At 37.3% G+C, this 16912-nt stretch overlaps 1 protein-coding gene across 22 annotated transcripts in view; it reads right to left on the reverse strand.

The window, feature by feature from the left end:
* Positions 1–16912, reverse strand: part of map2 (microtubule-associated protein 2) — a 111620-nt gene that overhangs the window by 30025 nt on the left and 64683 nt on the right. For 18 of the 22 annotated variants that reach the window (XM_065252066.1, XM_065252069.1, XM_065252067.1 and 15 more), the window contains 2 exons: positions 5452–5556; positions 1482–1556 (listed from right to left, as the gene is read on the reverse strand). In XM_065252066.1, coding sequence (XP_065108138.1) covers positions 1482–1556; positions 5452–5556 — 180 coding nt within the window. The remainder of the gene's footprint in view (positions 1–1481; positions 1557–5451; positions 5557–16912) is intronic. The other 4 variants (XM_065252072.1, XM_065252082.2, XM_065252080.2 and 1 more) reach the window with 1 other exon arrangement.

Below are 16912 nucleotides of genomic sequence, written 5' to 3' on the forward strand. Positions count from 1 at the left end.
CAGTTTACTTCCTCGGATTGGTGATGTAGACAAGACCGACATTATCAGAATTCCTCTCGCTTCTGACTCACAGCTGTAAGTTAACTCCTGTTAGCATTGCATTGTGAGCGAATCTTTCAAACATGATAAGGAGCGTCACATTTCTGGCTGACATCACAATGTACAGATTAGCTGGCCAATCAGGGACAGTTTTGTACAACATCTGTGCGTTTCAGGAAGACAGGGAAATCTGGAGCTACAAAAATGTACAATATATGGAAAATAATGTGTTTTTTAACCATAAACCACGCGAACACATTGTATGATACCAAATACATAAAATAACGTTGTTTTTAGCAATGAAATAGTTGCACTGTAATATCGCTTTAACAGGAGTTTAAAGTTCACTGGCATTTGTTTGGTTTCTGAATAGTGGGCATTCCGCACTAGACTGGTGCAAAACCGAAATAAGATTGTGAAAAACAACATGTACTTTGTTGACGTATACGTATAATAACATGTACCGATGAATTGTGCATAATAAAACCTGTAACGTATTAAGAAATGGATGCATTTCGATTTCATGGTGACTTTAATAGCTCAGTGGTATTGCATTCGATGCACTGTAAGTAGCTTTGAATAAAAGCGTCTGCCAAATGCATAAAAGTAAATGTTATATATACTGTAAGGATCCTGTAAATATTTGTCAGTGAGACTATTACGGGTTGAATCAATGTTAATGACACCTCAGGGTGATCTGAGCATGGCATTCACCTACCACAGGCAGTAGATACAGACAAAGTCAAAACTAGCACAAGCCCACAACATCAACAGCACGTACAGCACAACATGCAAAACTGTAGACAAGGACGCACAGAGGAAGTGAAAGAGGTTTAGATCAATCAACAGATATCTGAAGGGGCATTGGAGAGAGGATGAGCAGGCAATCTAAATGACACACGGTTTCAGCAAACAGCCGGGTATCAGCAGAAACATTGGCCAAACTGGTTGGCTGGAGCTGAGACAGTGAGGCATTCAGTTAAAGGTGAGAGGGTCTCATGCAGGACAGAGCCAAGATCCATGGTTGGGCAGAGTTTAAGAAGAGTTTGATTTGTTAGACGGAAAGGAGGGGTGGGGTCACTTTGACTGAGGTTTTTGATTAAGATAGCTCCCGTAGTTAGCATGATGAAGATGAGGCCATGTTTTTACAGCCGGAGATGCTGGATGAGGAAGAGGAGGTTGACTTGAATGATGTCAACAAAAGAAGCAATGTTGATCCCGCAAACACAATTCCATCCGTCTTTGGACAGATGCCACAGATTGTGGCCAACTGTGACGGGGTGATCAGCCTGGAAGGGACGGGACTAGCAGACGCCCCAGTCAGGACAACCTCATTCTTGCCAGGGCCAGAGGGTGACCAAAATACTCTTAAGGTCAAGTTCTCTTAGTGGTTCTCACCTCTCTCCATACACAATCACTCATTAAATAAAGCATGATCCTACCTTGCTCCAGTGGTCCGAAATGCTCTGCTGCTGGGGAAGGCGGAGGAGAGGGGGGCAGGTTTGCAGAGTCTTCCACTATAGAAAAAGAAAAGAACAAGAAATTGAGACAATGTTCAAGATCACATCCACACAATTATCAAACCTGTTTCAAAAGATAAGACACTGGGTCTCATTCACTTATAATTGCTTGAACTTCTCACAAAAACGAATTCACAACACGTGCGTATGCACATAAATTTGTTTTTATACTTGTTCTTACGTTAGTGAGTGTTCTACATGAGCGGCCGTGTGCACAAGGTTGGTAATTTGCATAAAACACGCCCAAACCAGCTTCATATACTGTAATGGCTTTCTGCAGCGCAGCGCTGGTCCACAGAAAATTTTTGAGAAATTTCTCTTAAAAGCAAAAGAGCTTGAAAAGAATACATGATCATATATTTATTATCGGTAAAGTTTTGTTTTGCATTTTTTATTTGGGAGGTTTTGCTGTCGCTGGAGGAAGCCAGTGTTGTCCACTGACCATTAACAAATATAAAATTTAATTAATATGACAGAGGCGCACATTTGTATCTAAAATAAAACAGACAGGAGATCAAGTGACTGATGTTTGGACTTCTCATTACATTTACATGACGTTTATATTAGACATTAAGCAGACGCTTTCATATAGAGATTTAAAAATTGAGGAAGGAAAGCGTGAAGATTTGTCATTATGTGCATCTTCTTTATATGTAAAAAATTAAGTAGCTTGTAATAATGTATAATATAATGTATATAATAATAATAATAGTAATATAGATCATGTATAATAATATATAATATAGAAAATATTTTAATGTAAATTTTATATATCAACATTATTATACACATTAAAATTATAGCCTAGTGTTTGATTATGGCGTATATGATTATTGTGTATGAGTGGTTTTAGGTTTTCTTGAATTTTTGCCTACATTTAGAAGAAATTTTGATACAAAAAATTTGTTGAATCACATTTTGTTCGTGAAAACATCCGTACACATATCTCACGCACAAATTTGTGCGTAGTACGCATGCTTAGTAAATAAAACCCAATATCTTTATGTCAAAGTCACATGTATCTCCCACAAGAAAGGCATTCTCAGCCCATGTGTGTACAAAAACTGCTGGATCGTTTCAACCCATGGTTGGGTGAAATATGGACAAACCTGACTATTGGTTTAAATAACCTAGATAATGCCAATACAACCATAGGTTGAAACAATTATTCACCCAAAAAAATCTGTCAAACTTTTCTCATCCACATGTTGTTTTAAATCTGTATGAATTTTCTATCTGATGAAAAAAAAAATTTTTTAAAGGGATTATTCACCCCCCCCAAAAAAAAAAAAATCTGTCATATTTTCTCATCCTCATGTTGTTATAAATCTGTATTAATTTCTGATGAACACTAAAGAAGATATTTTGATAAATGATGGTAAGCACACAGCTGATTGTAACAATTGACTTCCATAGTAGGAAAACAATTGTTATAGAAGTATTGTGATAAATAATAAAGAAGATATTTTAATAAATGATGGTAAGCACACAGTTGATGGTACCCATTGAATTCCATAGTAGGAAAACAATTATTATAGAAGTATTGTGATGAATAATGAAGAAGATATTTTGATAAATTATGGTAAGCATTCAATTCCATCATATTTGTTTTTCCTCCTATGGAAGTCAATGGTTACAATAAGTTGTGTGCTTACCATTAATTATCAAAATTTCAAAAGACATTCATTCAGGTTTTCGAATAACATGAGGATGAGAAAATTATGACAACATTTTCATTTTTGGGTGAACAACTATCCCTAAGAACCCTAAAGGAGATAGGATGCAGCGAAGACAAACGGACTTAAACCAAACTCAAACACAGGATGGCCAGTTGTGTACCACAGCTCAGTGTGTTATATCATGGGTGCTAGTTGCTATCCCACAGCTCTAATATGACAATTGTTTTAATTTTGTGAAAGCAATATTTGGTAACACTTTATTTCGATAGTCCACTTTAGACATTTTACTAATTATAAGTAACTTTGCAACTAATTATCAACTACCAATCTTTAGAGAATTTGTAGACTGTCTGCTTAATACCTACTAACACTTTATTTTGATGATATGTCAACAGACATTCAACTGACTATAAGTATCTTTGCAGGAGCATGTCAACTTATTCCACTAACCCAAACCTCTTCCCTAACCCCAACCTTTACAGTCTACTAATACACTAATGACAGTTAGTTTATGAATAGTTGCAAATTATTGAAAGTTAGTTGACATGTAGTAGCAAAGTTGTTTATAGTTAGTAGAATGTCTAAAGTGGACTATCAAAATAAAGTGTAACCCAATATTTCTGTAAACATCCTCACCGGACCAATAAAAACTGCCTTCGCAACAATAATACTGTATTTCATATCTTAAAATGCAATTAGAATTTATTAGTTCATAAGGGACCACCAGGGGCTGAACAGATTAATAACAATACATGTGATTGTGAAACGCACACAAAGATATAAACACATGGCACTTTGTAGGGTGTTTGAGGTAAGAATTGCAACAGGAATTCTTTTCCAAAATTAGTTTGTTCTTTTTCTCAAACTTCGACTACACCTGTGAAGTAACCAATAAAAGTGGAATTTGACTCTGAATCATTAAACTCCTTACAGTTTCCCTTCACTAGTCATTTGTAAGGATGTGCTGAGCAGAAAGAAAGCCAGGCTCAGGATTTTAATGCCAAATGCATTGCTGTCTCTAATCCTTTGAGCTCTTCTGACACACTGACTCAACACCAAGCGTGTGAGCACACAAATCAGTTTTTTGCTGACTAATTCCTGCACAGCAAGTGCAAGTTCCTTTGGAGAAAACTTTGAGCAATACATTTTTTATATTTTCTCTCTTTTGTACCCTGAAACTAAAACAATCTAATATCCTGGGTAAATGACTGTAAACCTGTTGGGTTGTAATTTAACCTATAATGGGCTGTTTCAACAGTTTTTGAGTTGATGTAACCCAGTGTTTCTCAAACTGGAGAGGTGCGAAAAGGTGCCAGGGGGGCCCAAGTTTTATGACATTTTATAAAATACATTAATTATTATAAATTCTGTGTAATCAAACCATAGAAAAATAAGCTACCAACCAACAGCACTACATTGTAAAAGTAAATATGTTTTGTTGAGATTGTCATGAATATTCTTTGGAAGGGGGTGCGATGAGATGCACCCTACACAAAGGGGGGGGGGGGCATGCTGGAATATTTGAGATCCACTGATTTAACCCAAAAGATAGATTTGTCCCTTTTTGACATGACGCTGGGTTGAGAATAACCATTATTCATTATCTTTGTTTTGTCTTTTAAAATGTTCTCTGAATTATGATCATATATTCACAAAAGCACACGCTTACTAATGAAACATAAGCATCTTAAACTTTTAAAATTTCAACAAAGCTCGTATAAAGCCATGCAACAAAAAGACATGCAACACCACCAGAGAAACACGAAATATCAACCACTTTCACCATAATGCCAGACATAAGAGAAAAACAGCCCTCTCTACCCTATGTTGGCACACACACGGATAGCCAGGGGCAGGGTGGGTGCAGACACCCAGCCGAGAGAAGCTGGCACAGGCCAGCTGTCAGGGCAGATATGCCATTATGAAGTAAAGAAAGTGCCCTGGTGAGTCTGTCCACTGCTGTGATCACATCATACTCACACACAAACACACAGAATGGACAGACACAATGACAACACTAAACACATATCACAAAGAGAAGTCTACAAAACTAAAATCAATCTAGTTTCCTTATGCATTATTTTACAGGCACCACACTGTAACAAAAAAGTTTTGACTACCTTAGATCTGATTAATACATAAAAGCCCTTTAAGTGCATGCACCTAAGTTCGGCTAACCTCCAGTATCCCAGAACCCTCTGCTGCAAGCCTACCTGAAGGCAGCCTGACGGTAGTGTCCGGATGCAGCTCCTGCTCTCCCTTCAGTACCGCGACTGCTTCGGCAGTTACCTCCTGCACGATCCGCGCCGACACTTGCTCTGTGCGACATACACATCCATAAACACACACTGATGAGCAAGGACACAAGCGAAATATTCACACATACATAACTTGTTTTTCTTGATCATACAGGCAAGCGTGAATCATTCAGTTAGGGTTATGTTTTTTATACATAATATAAAAAATCCTTGCAATTCAGAAAAAAAATTAGGGGGCTATTAAGCTTTCAACCAATGAGAATATGATATCATCATACTATAAGCATTACATCATTACACTGCCATTATAAAATTAAGCAGGATTATTAATATCACACCATATTAAAAAGCCTTTTATTTCCTAATTTTATGTTACTTTGAAAACATTTGAGTAGTCTCTGATTGAAACTTTATTACCAAAAAGCAGCAATAAATCTACTTGTAAAGCAAAAGTATTGTTATTTTGGTATACAGTACTGTGCAAAAAAGTCTTATGCCAGAATTAGATTTGTTGTTTTTGCAATGTTATAGTGATCAAATATAATTGTTTCTCAGTCTCTTTAATAGAATACATCCAGAAAATACAGGAAATGTGTATATAGTATTAAAAACTGTATAAAAATGTAAACTGATGTGTCAAGTTTTTAGGGTAAACTCCCATTCCACTTGAGCAATAACAGGAAACTGCAGGATCTCTTAAAGGGGCGGTGAATTTGTCGATTTTATTGTTTTATACTGTTGCCTTATGTCTGTCCGCGTGGTTTTTACATTCAAAAACATAAAAAACAATAAGTAATAGGCTATTTTGTAACATGGATTAGTGGCTCTCTAGAGAAATGGTTCGTTTGAAGGGGCGGGCCGCATTGAAGACCTGGACGTAAACACCCACTGCTATGATTGGACGGCTTCATTCCCCGTCATTACATGTGGGCAAATGTTTTAAAAACATTAATGTGATAAAAATAGCAGCCGAACACAAATATGTTTGAGCCACAAAAGATTCTGGGTGCTAAATATGATACACATAAATGACAATACGTATATTAAAGTAGAAACAAAACTCGACGTGACTAAATTACCGTATACAACACAGTAAGCGCACATCCGAATCTAAACTGCGGCTAATAAATCCTTATCAATAACTTTGTATATTTCGATTGTGCTTGTGAAGTTGCTTTTACATTCACGTAATGTTAAATACCACAGTTATATGATAAAAAATAAGCTTTGTTGAGTGTTTGACCTTTTAAACGTAACTCGCCTAAATTACCGTATACAACACAGTAAACGGGCATCAGAATCTAAACTGCGGCTGATAAATCCTTCCTTATAACTAACTTTGTATATTTCTACCTTTAAATTACAGTCGTATTGTTAAGTGTTGTACCTTTATTAATCGTTTAATGTTTTTAGTAAATTAAAACAGTCAAACAAACGTGTTTAGACACGGATGTTACAACAGGACATATCAAGCAATCTCTTCTAACAAAGCAATAGTGAAACGCAGTAACTTAAATAAAGTAAAATGTCTTACTGTGTATAATGCTGTGTCATTGTTGTCAGATACAATAGAAGTGGTGCTTTTAATCACATTCTCTCTGCAAATCCAGCATCGACTTCTTTACAAATTAATCCGTTTGTACACAAAGTTAATAAACACTCCCCACACGAGCTGGAACTTCTTAAAAAGCAAACTTTTTCCATGCATTAAATGTTATGTTCCAAGCCTCCGAATTAAAGTATTCAGCTTCTGTGTTGTTCCCACGCGGTTCTTCCACAACCGAAAATTAGGGATGGCTGACGCGAAACAGTCGTTCCGAAGCTTTGCGAGATCCCGAAGCGCAGATGTGTCGAAACACTGATCCGAAGCGTGATTCAAAACACCCATGTCACGTGACTATGACCAAACGAAGCCTCGAAGTGTTTCACTAAGTGTTTCATCAGGTGTGGTCTGCCGAATCAGCGTTTGATTGGCACGGTCGGGAACAGACAACACAATCGCACATATCTATAAAAGTGAAATAAACGCATATTGACCTTGTGGGTTTTTGTGAGAGGAGTTTTTCAAAGGCTGGAGAAATTATCTGTAAAAAAAGAAGTAGGCTAAGTCCTTCCACACACAGCAGATATTTATATGTGACATGGTGGCTTGATATATTTTATTAATTTCTTATTGTTTATGTGGTATTTATCTCTATTCAATTTATTTATTAAATAGACCAGCTTATAGTTATTGACAATGATGAGCCTAAAAGCTCATGTAGTTGTCAAACAGATGTTAAAACAACAACAAAAAATATGTAACTTAATTGTGACGACGGTAATAACAATGCGTTTTCCGGGGTTCGATCCAGCGGGCTTTTGCATGCGAGTCGAAGACATTATCCACTCTCCCACCTGATCACTCGTATAAATTAAACAACATGTGGGATACAATTTGTCAGCGCTCGTCTAAAACCTTGTCAAGGCTGCTCTATGGCAATACGTGCAAATGACCACTAGGTGTCACTGTGGAGGCGGTTTCGATTCATGTTTCGAAGCCTCGACACAATTGATTCAACTGTTTCAGTGTTTCACGAAGCCTCGCTCTGCCCATCACTACCGAAAATGCGTTTCCAGTCTATCATAACAGATCACCGCGTCAAAATAAAAGTCTCTCAGAAAAAATTTATTTAAAAGTCATTTTGGTTACATTTGTCAATCTTTAAAGACATACAGTATTTACTTGTTGAGACACACGCGTGTCACGCGAAGCTGTGGGCGGGGCTACAAAAGTGGTTTGTATTTGGCTATGGGGCGGTGCTTCAATTCTACTTTGACGTCATAGATTTCCGAATTCCACACTGGCTTGTTTTACTGGCTTGGTGCCAAAAACTGTTATATTTCAGTAGCACGGACGTTTTCAGTTCTGAAACTTGCAGGACGTTCATTTAAGTATGATGACCTCTTATATAACAAATTATCAAGTTAAAATTGAGTATTTGATTCACCGCTCCTTTAAACCTAAATAAAATTAAATCCTAATTTAAAAGAAATTAATCTTTTTACTTCATTCTGCTTAAGATGTGTTTAGTGCCAAGAGAGGACACACTAAACACCGACGATGCCTAAAGAAGACATTTAGTCCTGATTTTTATTTTGTAAATATTTCCTGTATTTTCTGTTTGTATCTTAATAAAATAGATTGAAAAATAAATATGGATGGACATTAAAACTTCTAAAACAACAAGTCTGGTGGTGGTGGCCTAAGGCTTTTGCACAGTACTGTATAACAAAAATTAATTGAATATAATTCTTTATAAAGCAAAACAGGAAGCTTTCATCGCTTGTTTCATGTATTCAGTATAATGAAGAGCTAAAGCAAAGGGATAAGACAATGAATTACTGCACATTATTGAAACACTAAGTCAATCTCCAGAACTTTCCATTTTTACAAAATGATTCAATGCGATTCAACATCTAATGAAATGAATTTGCGGCTTCCATTCTGTAATTCACCTTTATCTCTGTCTTTTCAGAGTGTATTGATTTAAACTCTTGTTCGGGGAAGATACAATGGAGGAAAACAGTCTCTTTAAAAAAAAAGAAAAGATAAAGGCTTAAAACGGCAAAGAAAATCGGCAGCACTTTGAGAGAGTAAATCGTCATGGTAACAGCAGATTGGGGCGGTATAAGCGGATACTGCAACCAATTAAGCAGCAGGCTGAATGCAACTCACGGATTGGCTGGCAGCACTCGTACAGGGATAGATTTAAAACAGCGCTATTAAAAATATCCCTCGACTAACACCCTCACAAACAACTTGCTGCTTTTTACAACACACCAGAGAGCTACAGTTTCAGTGGCATCAAATTAGAAATAGCCAAAGGTTACCCACAAATCCACGCACTGTAGACCTTAAATAAACATGTACAAGAGAAAAAGCAAAGTATGTTCGGTGAATATGCATTTGAGATGCAAGCACGAGGCAAGACTTAAGCTCGATCTTAGTCCATGTGCTCAGACATGAGACTGACACATTAACAAAACTGAACATAAACATCGCACTGATCCGTACGTCAAAGCTTTCTATAGAGATGCAGAGCGATTAAGGACCATTTGCTACACCCACTCTCTCTCCGGTGAAAACAGACTGCATGATGGGAGTAGCTTTTGTTTTTTTGTGCACTTTCAGGCACCATTTCCACCCACATTACAGTCCCAGCCACCTCCCACTCAGAGACACACACATACACATAAAGGGAAAAGAGTTTTGCGCAAGTCCCATTAGAATAATGTTCACCCACGCAGCTATGACTCAAGGTTATAGTACGCCATCAACCTGCGGTCAGGCCGAGACCAGCATCTCCTCTAGTGGAGGTTCACATTAAAGGAATTGCTCACCCTGAACATTTCGCTATTATGTCTTCCCTCTCATGTTGTTTTCGAACCTGTATGCTGTTTGTTCTGCAGAACCGAGAAAAAACATTTCTGAAGAATATTCATGGCTTGTAATGACTACTTCAAAAGGTGACAAACATAAAAATCTTATGCAATGTCCCATTCAGACCGCCAGCGACTATAGAGGAGCGACATGATTTCATTGATTTCATTGCTTTGCAACTTCTGGCGACACAAGCAACAGTGACCATTGGCAACAGAAAGTGGGCGTGTCCAGTGACACCACAAAGTTTGAGTTTATGCAAATGATGAGCAACTTTTGGGAGCGACTACCAATGGAAGTGAAGCATTGGAGTTTACATCCGTCTCTCGTCAGTTACTGGTGTGGATGATACTTATTTGTTTATGACAACCAAAATTAGAAATGCCTTCTAATGACCACATTGAAAGAGACGGGTGACACAGCGAGAAAGTCGCTTGTTGTCTTGTTCACACCAAACATGAGTTCAACAATTTGCGCGAGTAGACTACATACAAAGTCAATGCAAAGACGCGATCAGACGCGTCCTCGCATGGGGCGATGCAAATGACGTGACGGCGCGGTTGCTGCGAAAACACATGCTATTCATCTCAAACGCATCTTCGTTAAAAATATTCAACTCGAGCGAAAAATTCGCATGACACAAAGTTAAATCCCGCGAGTAATCTAGAGCGAGTAACGCGATGCCTCGCGTTTGGTGTGTGCGTAGCATTATGCAGGGTTCACGAGAGACAAGGTAGAGCCACAAGTTAAGTCAATGCAAAGATGCAAACTGGTATCCTGTGGCGCGTTCTGTGCAAATTGTAAACGCGCAAATTGAAAAATCTGAACTTTGGCAGATTTCCACACTGCGTTAACCAATCAGGACCTTGCTGTAGTAGTGACGTGATTATAGGAAGCGAGCAGAGTCTCAGCTGAGTCGCAAAAGCCCCTCCCATGACACAAATTTCCGCGTGACTGGCTGTTTCTCAATGTCAAGGATACTTCCTTGGCAGGACTGGTCTTTCCAAGTCACTTCCTTTAGAGGCTAGGCGAGTCTCCTAGAATTTGGAGAACACGTAAATGGAACAAGCTAGCAAGTGCTCCTCATTGCGTCATTATGTCAGTAAAAAGGTGTGCTTTCGGCGCTGTGCGCATAGGTTTGTGGGTGATTTGAGAGTGCGAAGAGTGCGAAGGATACACATATGCATCCTTTCCTGTATATGGGAATTTTTTTTTCGAATGAATGACTCAGTCCTTGGTTGCAGTTCTGAGGATCCTTGACATTGGAACAGTGCTTCAACGAATGTCGATGACGTAGCATCCTCGAAAATTCTGGCTTCCGAGGATCCTTCCTTGACATTGAGAAACAGCCAATTTCACGAATGACTACAATTTCACGCGCGTCTTTCACGCACGAATGAAGTGAGTAAACTCACATTTTCAAGCATCTAACTTCGCGCGAGTAACACATTTTTGCCGCCTTTACCGCGGCTGGTATGAATGCACCATTAAAGGTCCCATTCTTTCTGTGTTTTTGAAGCTTTGATTGTGTTTAAAGTGCGCAATATAACATGTCCATGTTTCACTTGTGAAAAAGGCGGTATTTTTCTCACAATTTACTTATCTGTATACCGCTGTTTTCACTGTCCTCAAAACGGGCTGATGTCTTCACTGTTCTATAAAGTCCCTCCGTCAGAAATATGTATCGGGTTCTGATTGTATAATTTGTTTAGTGTGTTGTGATTCGATAGCAGCTTAGCTTGCCGTTAACTTAGCTGGTGACTGACGTATTCATGTGGGCGGAGTTTAGTCAAAAAACTGTTCTACTGACGTCATTCAACCAGGAAGTAGAGGGCTGTAGTCCAAACCAGCCATTCGCTGTAGGCTTAAAAGGCGAATTCTGTTAAAGAATATATATCGCCTGGCAGTGAACTTTGAGCTTTATCATTTTACAGGTATTATTTATGCCATTATACCAACATTACATACTAACTAAAGTTTGAAAAATGGGATCAGAAAGAATGTAACCTTTAACAGGGAGTCAAACCTACACACCATCAGCAACCAGGAACGGTAGAGCAACGTGATCTTAATCATTTTAATGGAAGCTTGGCTACCTTCCAGCGACACAAGCAACAGTTACCATTAGCAACAGAAAGTGGGCGTGTCCAGCTACATGACAAAGTTGAGAAAAGTTTAACTTTATGCAAATGATGGGAGTGACTACCAATGGGAGTGAAGTAGTGGAGTTTACGCCATTCGTCTTTCATCGGTTACTGAGAGGACGGTTACTCGTATTTTTCTAACTGTTACAAGGACAACCAGAATTAGGAACGCCTCCTAACGACCTCATTAAAAGAGACGGGCGACACAAAGCGACACAGTTATTTGGATAAAAATGCATTCATGTAAATGCCATAAAGAAAGAGCTGTTTAAAGAGCCTTCAAACAGCATGCATGATTATCAGGATACGTAAAAAATAACAATGCTTATTTTTTAAGTAAATAGTTAAACATTTATCTTCTATAAATTTTGTTGCAGTATTAATTTGACAAATATAATTATTCATAATTTCCTGGAATTAGATGTTTACTATATAATTATACATTTTCCAAAAACAAATTACATAAGCTGATCTGCGCAGCCAGTATGACTCAACAGGAGGGCAGAGATCGGAGAAAAACAGAATCAATTATAATTTTTTTGCTCTCTCACACTTAATCCTTTAAAAAAAATAACGAGTTGACTATAGATTACTGTATAGCCAATTGTTTATCAACTCGTTGTGTAGACATGCGCTCTCTAAACCAACTTCATTGTTACGCCACGTCTATAAAGTGATGTCACTCAAGATTCACTTACAATGCAAACCTGACCAGTCCATGCCTGTCTTTGTGTCTGGCAGATGAGCTGTGTGTCTAGCACAGCAGCCACCCACCATCCACGCTGTCCACACCCATCTGTGTGAGATGTGCTCAGATTGCAGACAGGTTTGCAACCAGCTCACAAAGCTCAAATGATAAAAACACACTGCAATGTAAATATCCAATAATGCTACAAATTGATATGTAAAAAATGTGTTGTACTGTTCATAAACAGTATGTATTTTTCTCCTTGAGAGCTGTAAAAAACAAAGTCAGGAATATTTGCATGCATCGATACATCAGTACAGTACACTTCCAGCAAGCACGTTTTTGCAGTATAGCCACAAACAATCTCCACTACCTGACTAGTCCGATTATGCTAACAAGCTGCTTTTTAAGTGCCGAGATGCCACTTGAACCTCACCTAGAGACTACCTCCATCCACTTCATTATAAAAATCAAAGCTCTTACCAAAAAGTGCAGTGTCGGTTTTCTGGCTGTCTGGAGGCAAATGCTTCCCTGTGCACCCTGAGTCGTGTCTGCCTGCCAAAAGCAAAGGCGTTGAACAAGGAGGGGGATGGCTGGTACTCCATGCCAGGACTCCCCCGCCAAAGAGCTGAGCCGTTGCCACAGCAACACATACCCTGGGCCCAATCGGAATGGTCTCCCAACAAGCATCGCCTGTGGATTTTGCCGCCCTCAGTATCCGAGTGACACACACAGTCATGTTAGTGATTACATCTGTGCTGCTATCGCAAGGTTTCATCATGAAGTCTCTATAGGATAGTTAGAGGTCAGTTTTATCCAAAGAGACCATTAGGATAAGTCACCAGGACCAACCAAGGTTTAAGTGACTTAAGACGACATGGGAGTGGTTAGAAACGCAAAGACGTGCAGAACATTAAATCTTTACTAACCCAGATGTTTAACAAGTAGATTAAAACATTTCTATAGAAACTAGAGAGCACATTCAGGTCACTGGACTTCTGTTAACACTAAAAGTTTACTAAAACTAAATTTTTGTGAAGTGTTGATTACATTGTAATACAATGGATTTTAATAAGAATAAACTGTGTAACAAATCCTACTATGATGCTTTAATTCTTTACAATTTAAAATCATGTTGTTTTTGTTTTGCATTGCAGTAATTAGAATTTTTTAAGGTAAGTGGTTGCAATCAATTTATTTAAGCTACATTTAAACAAAAAATATTAGTTAAGTAAAATAAAATAAAAAACTTTTGTTTAGTTTAAATAAATTGATTGCAACCACTTACCTTAAAAAAAAATGTAAATTGAATTAATAATTTTTTTAATTGTAAATTGTCATACAGAACAAGTAACAATACAGAATAGGTCTAACAACAGACATAATTTTGCATAAACAAAAAAACTTTTTTGGTTTTGTGATGAAAACATGTATTGTTTTAACAAGTGGGCAAATAGCCTTAAGGTTTACATGTATCTCCGCCCATCCTGTGCACCACTTCAGGATGCCAACCTTTAAAAAACAGCCTCTTTAATTCAAGCCAACAGCACTGTGGCCAGCATCTCTCTTTTCACTCTCAAGTCTCGTTTTTTTTATGCAAAGCAATGTCATATGTCACTGAGCCAGCGTCTCAGTCTAGCACCTCTTGTGTCTGAAGAGCCCTTGTGTGTAGAAGGCTGGCCAACACTTTTGCTAATCACAGTGGAAGTCGCTCTCTGCCCAGAGGAAAATAAATACTGATAATAAGATGTTTGTGCATATTATATCTGATCTGACAGTCTGTCATAAAAGGACCATACACTGTCAGAAAAAATGGTTCCTAGGTGTCACTGGGGCAGAACCCCTATCACAAAGTACACCTTTGCATCTAAAGAGAACATATTAGTAACTCAGATGTACATATTGGTACCAAAAATTGCATATAACCTCAACCCTAAGGTATGGTAGCAAATATGGTATTATATATATCTGTACCTTAATGGTACATATTAAGACCCTTTTAAAAGTGAAAGCTTGGGACATTTTCTGACCCTTTTTGTCTTACGTTGTATTCTCAGAAGAAACATCTGAGAAGCAGGATAATTAGGAAAAATATCTTGCTATCTCTGTTTAAAAAATAAAATGCAGGTTATCTTGAAGTCAAATGACATCAAAATTATATTTTTCCAAAATCGTACTCGACAGCTGAAATACAAATCATTATTATTAGCTTACGGTTATGAATCTGGAGCTATTTTTGGAAAATTACTTTTTATGCATCTTCACTAGGGGTGACCCCGAATAGTCGAAGATTCGATGCATCGATAGGAGAAGCCTGATTCGACTACCAATCTCACAGTCGAATCTTCGCAGACGTGTTATGAAAAGACAATCATTAAATTTTGGCTGTATATGGGTGCACACATTATCTGATTTCACATATAACAGCTTTCTCCCAATATATTAATATACAGCATATTATGATAATGCAAATAATACGTGAAGAAGTAGCTTTCAATAAATATTTTTAAAATGCGTTAATAAATCCAACAAGGTTTCTATGTTAATAAACCATTGTCTCTTTGTTTCTACATTTAAAAGACAAAGCTGGCAATTCTGGTTATACTTTTGTTCTTTTAATAATTTCTTTATGTTATTTTATTTATAAATCACTCTGGGTTATCTGATTTAACTATTTGACTTGTGTTTTGTTTCCGTGCACTTGAGGCATTTTGCACATATTTGTTCTGCACCTTGTTACTTCTGACCTTATTTTATTTGATTTAAAAAATTGATTTATTATAAATGTAAATTCTGATCTAATTTAAGTCTGTACATTTTAGATTGCTTTTCGTTGCATTGATATTGCGCTGTTTGCGTTCTGGCCATGATGCTGGCGCATGCAATTTAGCCGAACGGGCTAGGTGGTCTGCGTCTCATTTTTAGGAGTTCATCAACCTAAACATAAAAGAATTGATTTTTTTCAACGGGTACAAGTTTTAAAATGTATTTAAAACTGGGTGGTTTTCTTGTCAAAAGTTTAACTACAAAACAGGTAAGCAGTTTCTTTACATTTCGGTTATGACACGGAACATATCTGCACAGAACCTAATTTATGCCTGACGCGACTGTCTTTCTTGTGATTTAATATTATGGTCGGTGTTCAATTTCAAATGATAGAAAAGAGATTCCTGAAATAAATAATTTAAGAATCATCAGCTGTTTTTGTACCTAAAGTGAATAGAGATGATCAAAGTCAAAGCAGGCAGGTATTTCTGTGCTAAATAATAACGCGTAGTGTCTATAAAATCATTAATTTCAGCGTTTTTTTTGTTATAAATTAACATTTAATGAATTTTATATAAATCTTAGTTTTTATCACTTACAGTAACAATCACACAATGTCATTTGTCATTTTATGGTTGCTTTGACGCGCTAAATCGTAAAATTTTATAAAAACACTGAATTGTAGCTTGGGTTTCCAAGGCAGGATCACATTTGTAATATTTTTTAGGCTTAATTATAAAAAAATTTGTTATATCTTTGTGTGATCTTCTGTAGATCGTGGCTTTGAAATGTTATGAGGAATGATTAAACAAATGTTTATGTTGCCTTACATTTTACCTTAAAAAAAATGATATTAATGCATCGTCAGTTTTGTCTTCGTTCATCACTTGAAAGACAGTTTTGGTCACTTTATCAGAAAGTTGTTTCTTTGTGCTGCTTGTGAAAGAAAATAAAAGTTACCCATTTGTACCTGGCCCCCTCCCAACCCATGCACATAGATGATTCGACTATCGGTCGACTATAGAAAGAGTCGAAAATTCTGATTTGAATGTGTAAATCCTTAGTCGAGGACACCCCTAATCTGCACAATAACTGATTTTTAACCAAAAAGTTACAGATTGCAGCTTTAAAGCGTCCATAACACACACTATTTCTGAGTATATGATGTTAATCTGGAGTACCTATAGAGTAGTAGTACATCCTTTATATCTCCAAAGAGCCTTTAGTTTTATCAGATTTATAAAAGACAGATAAGCTTTACCGATTCTTTCCGATAACGTACAAAAAAACATGGATTTATGAACTGCGAGAGGAGGGAGTCACGACACTTTATACAACACTGACTGGATAACTTATGATTCACATTTTCATGTTGTTTATGTAATGAAAACGTGC

This window comes from Paramisgurnus dabryanus, chromosome 15 (assembly GCF_030506205.2).
Source record: "Paramisgurnus dabryanus chromosome 15, PD_genome_1.1, whole genome shotgun sequence".
In the NCBI taxonomy this organism is placed as follows: domain Eukaryota; kingdom Metazoa; phylum Chordata; class Actinopteri; order Cypriniformes; family Cobitidae; genus Paramisgurnus; species Paramisgurnus dabryanus.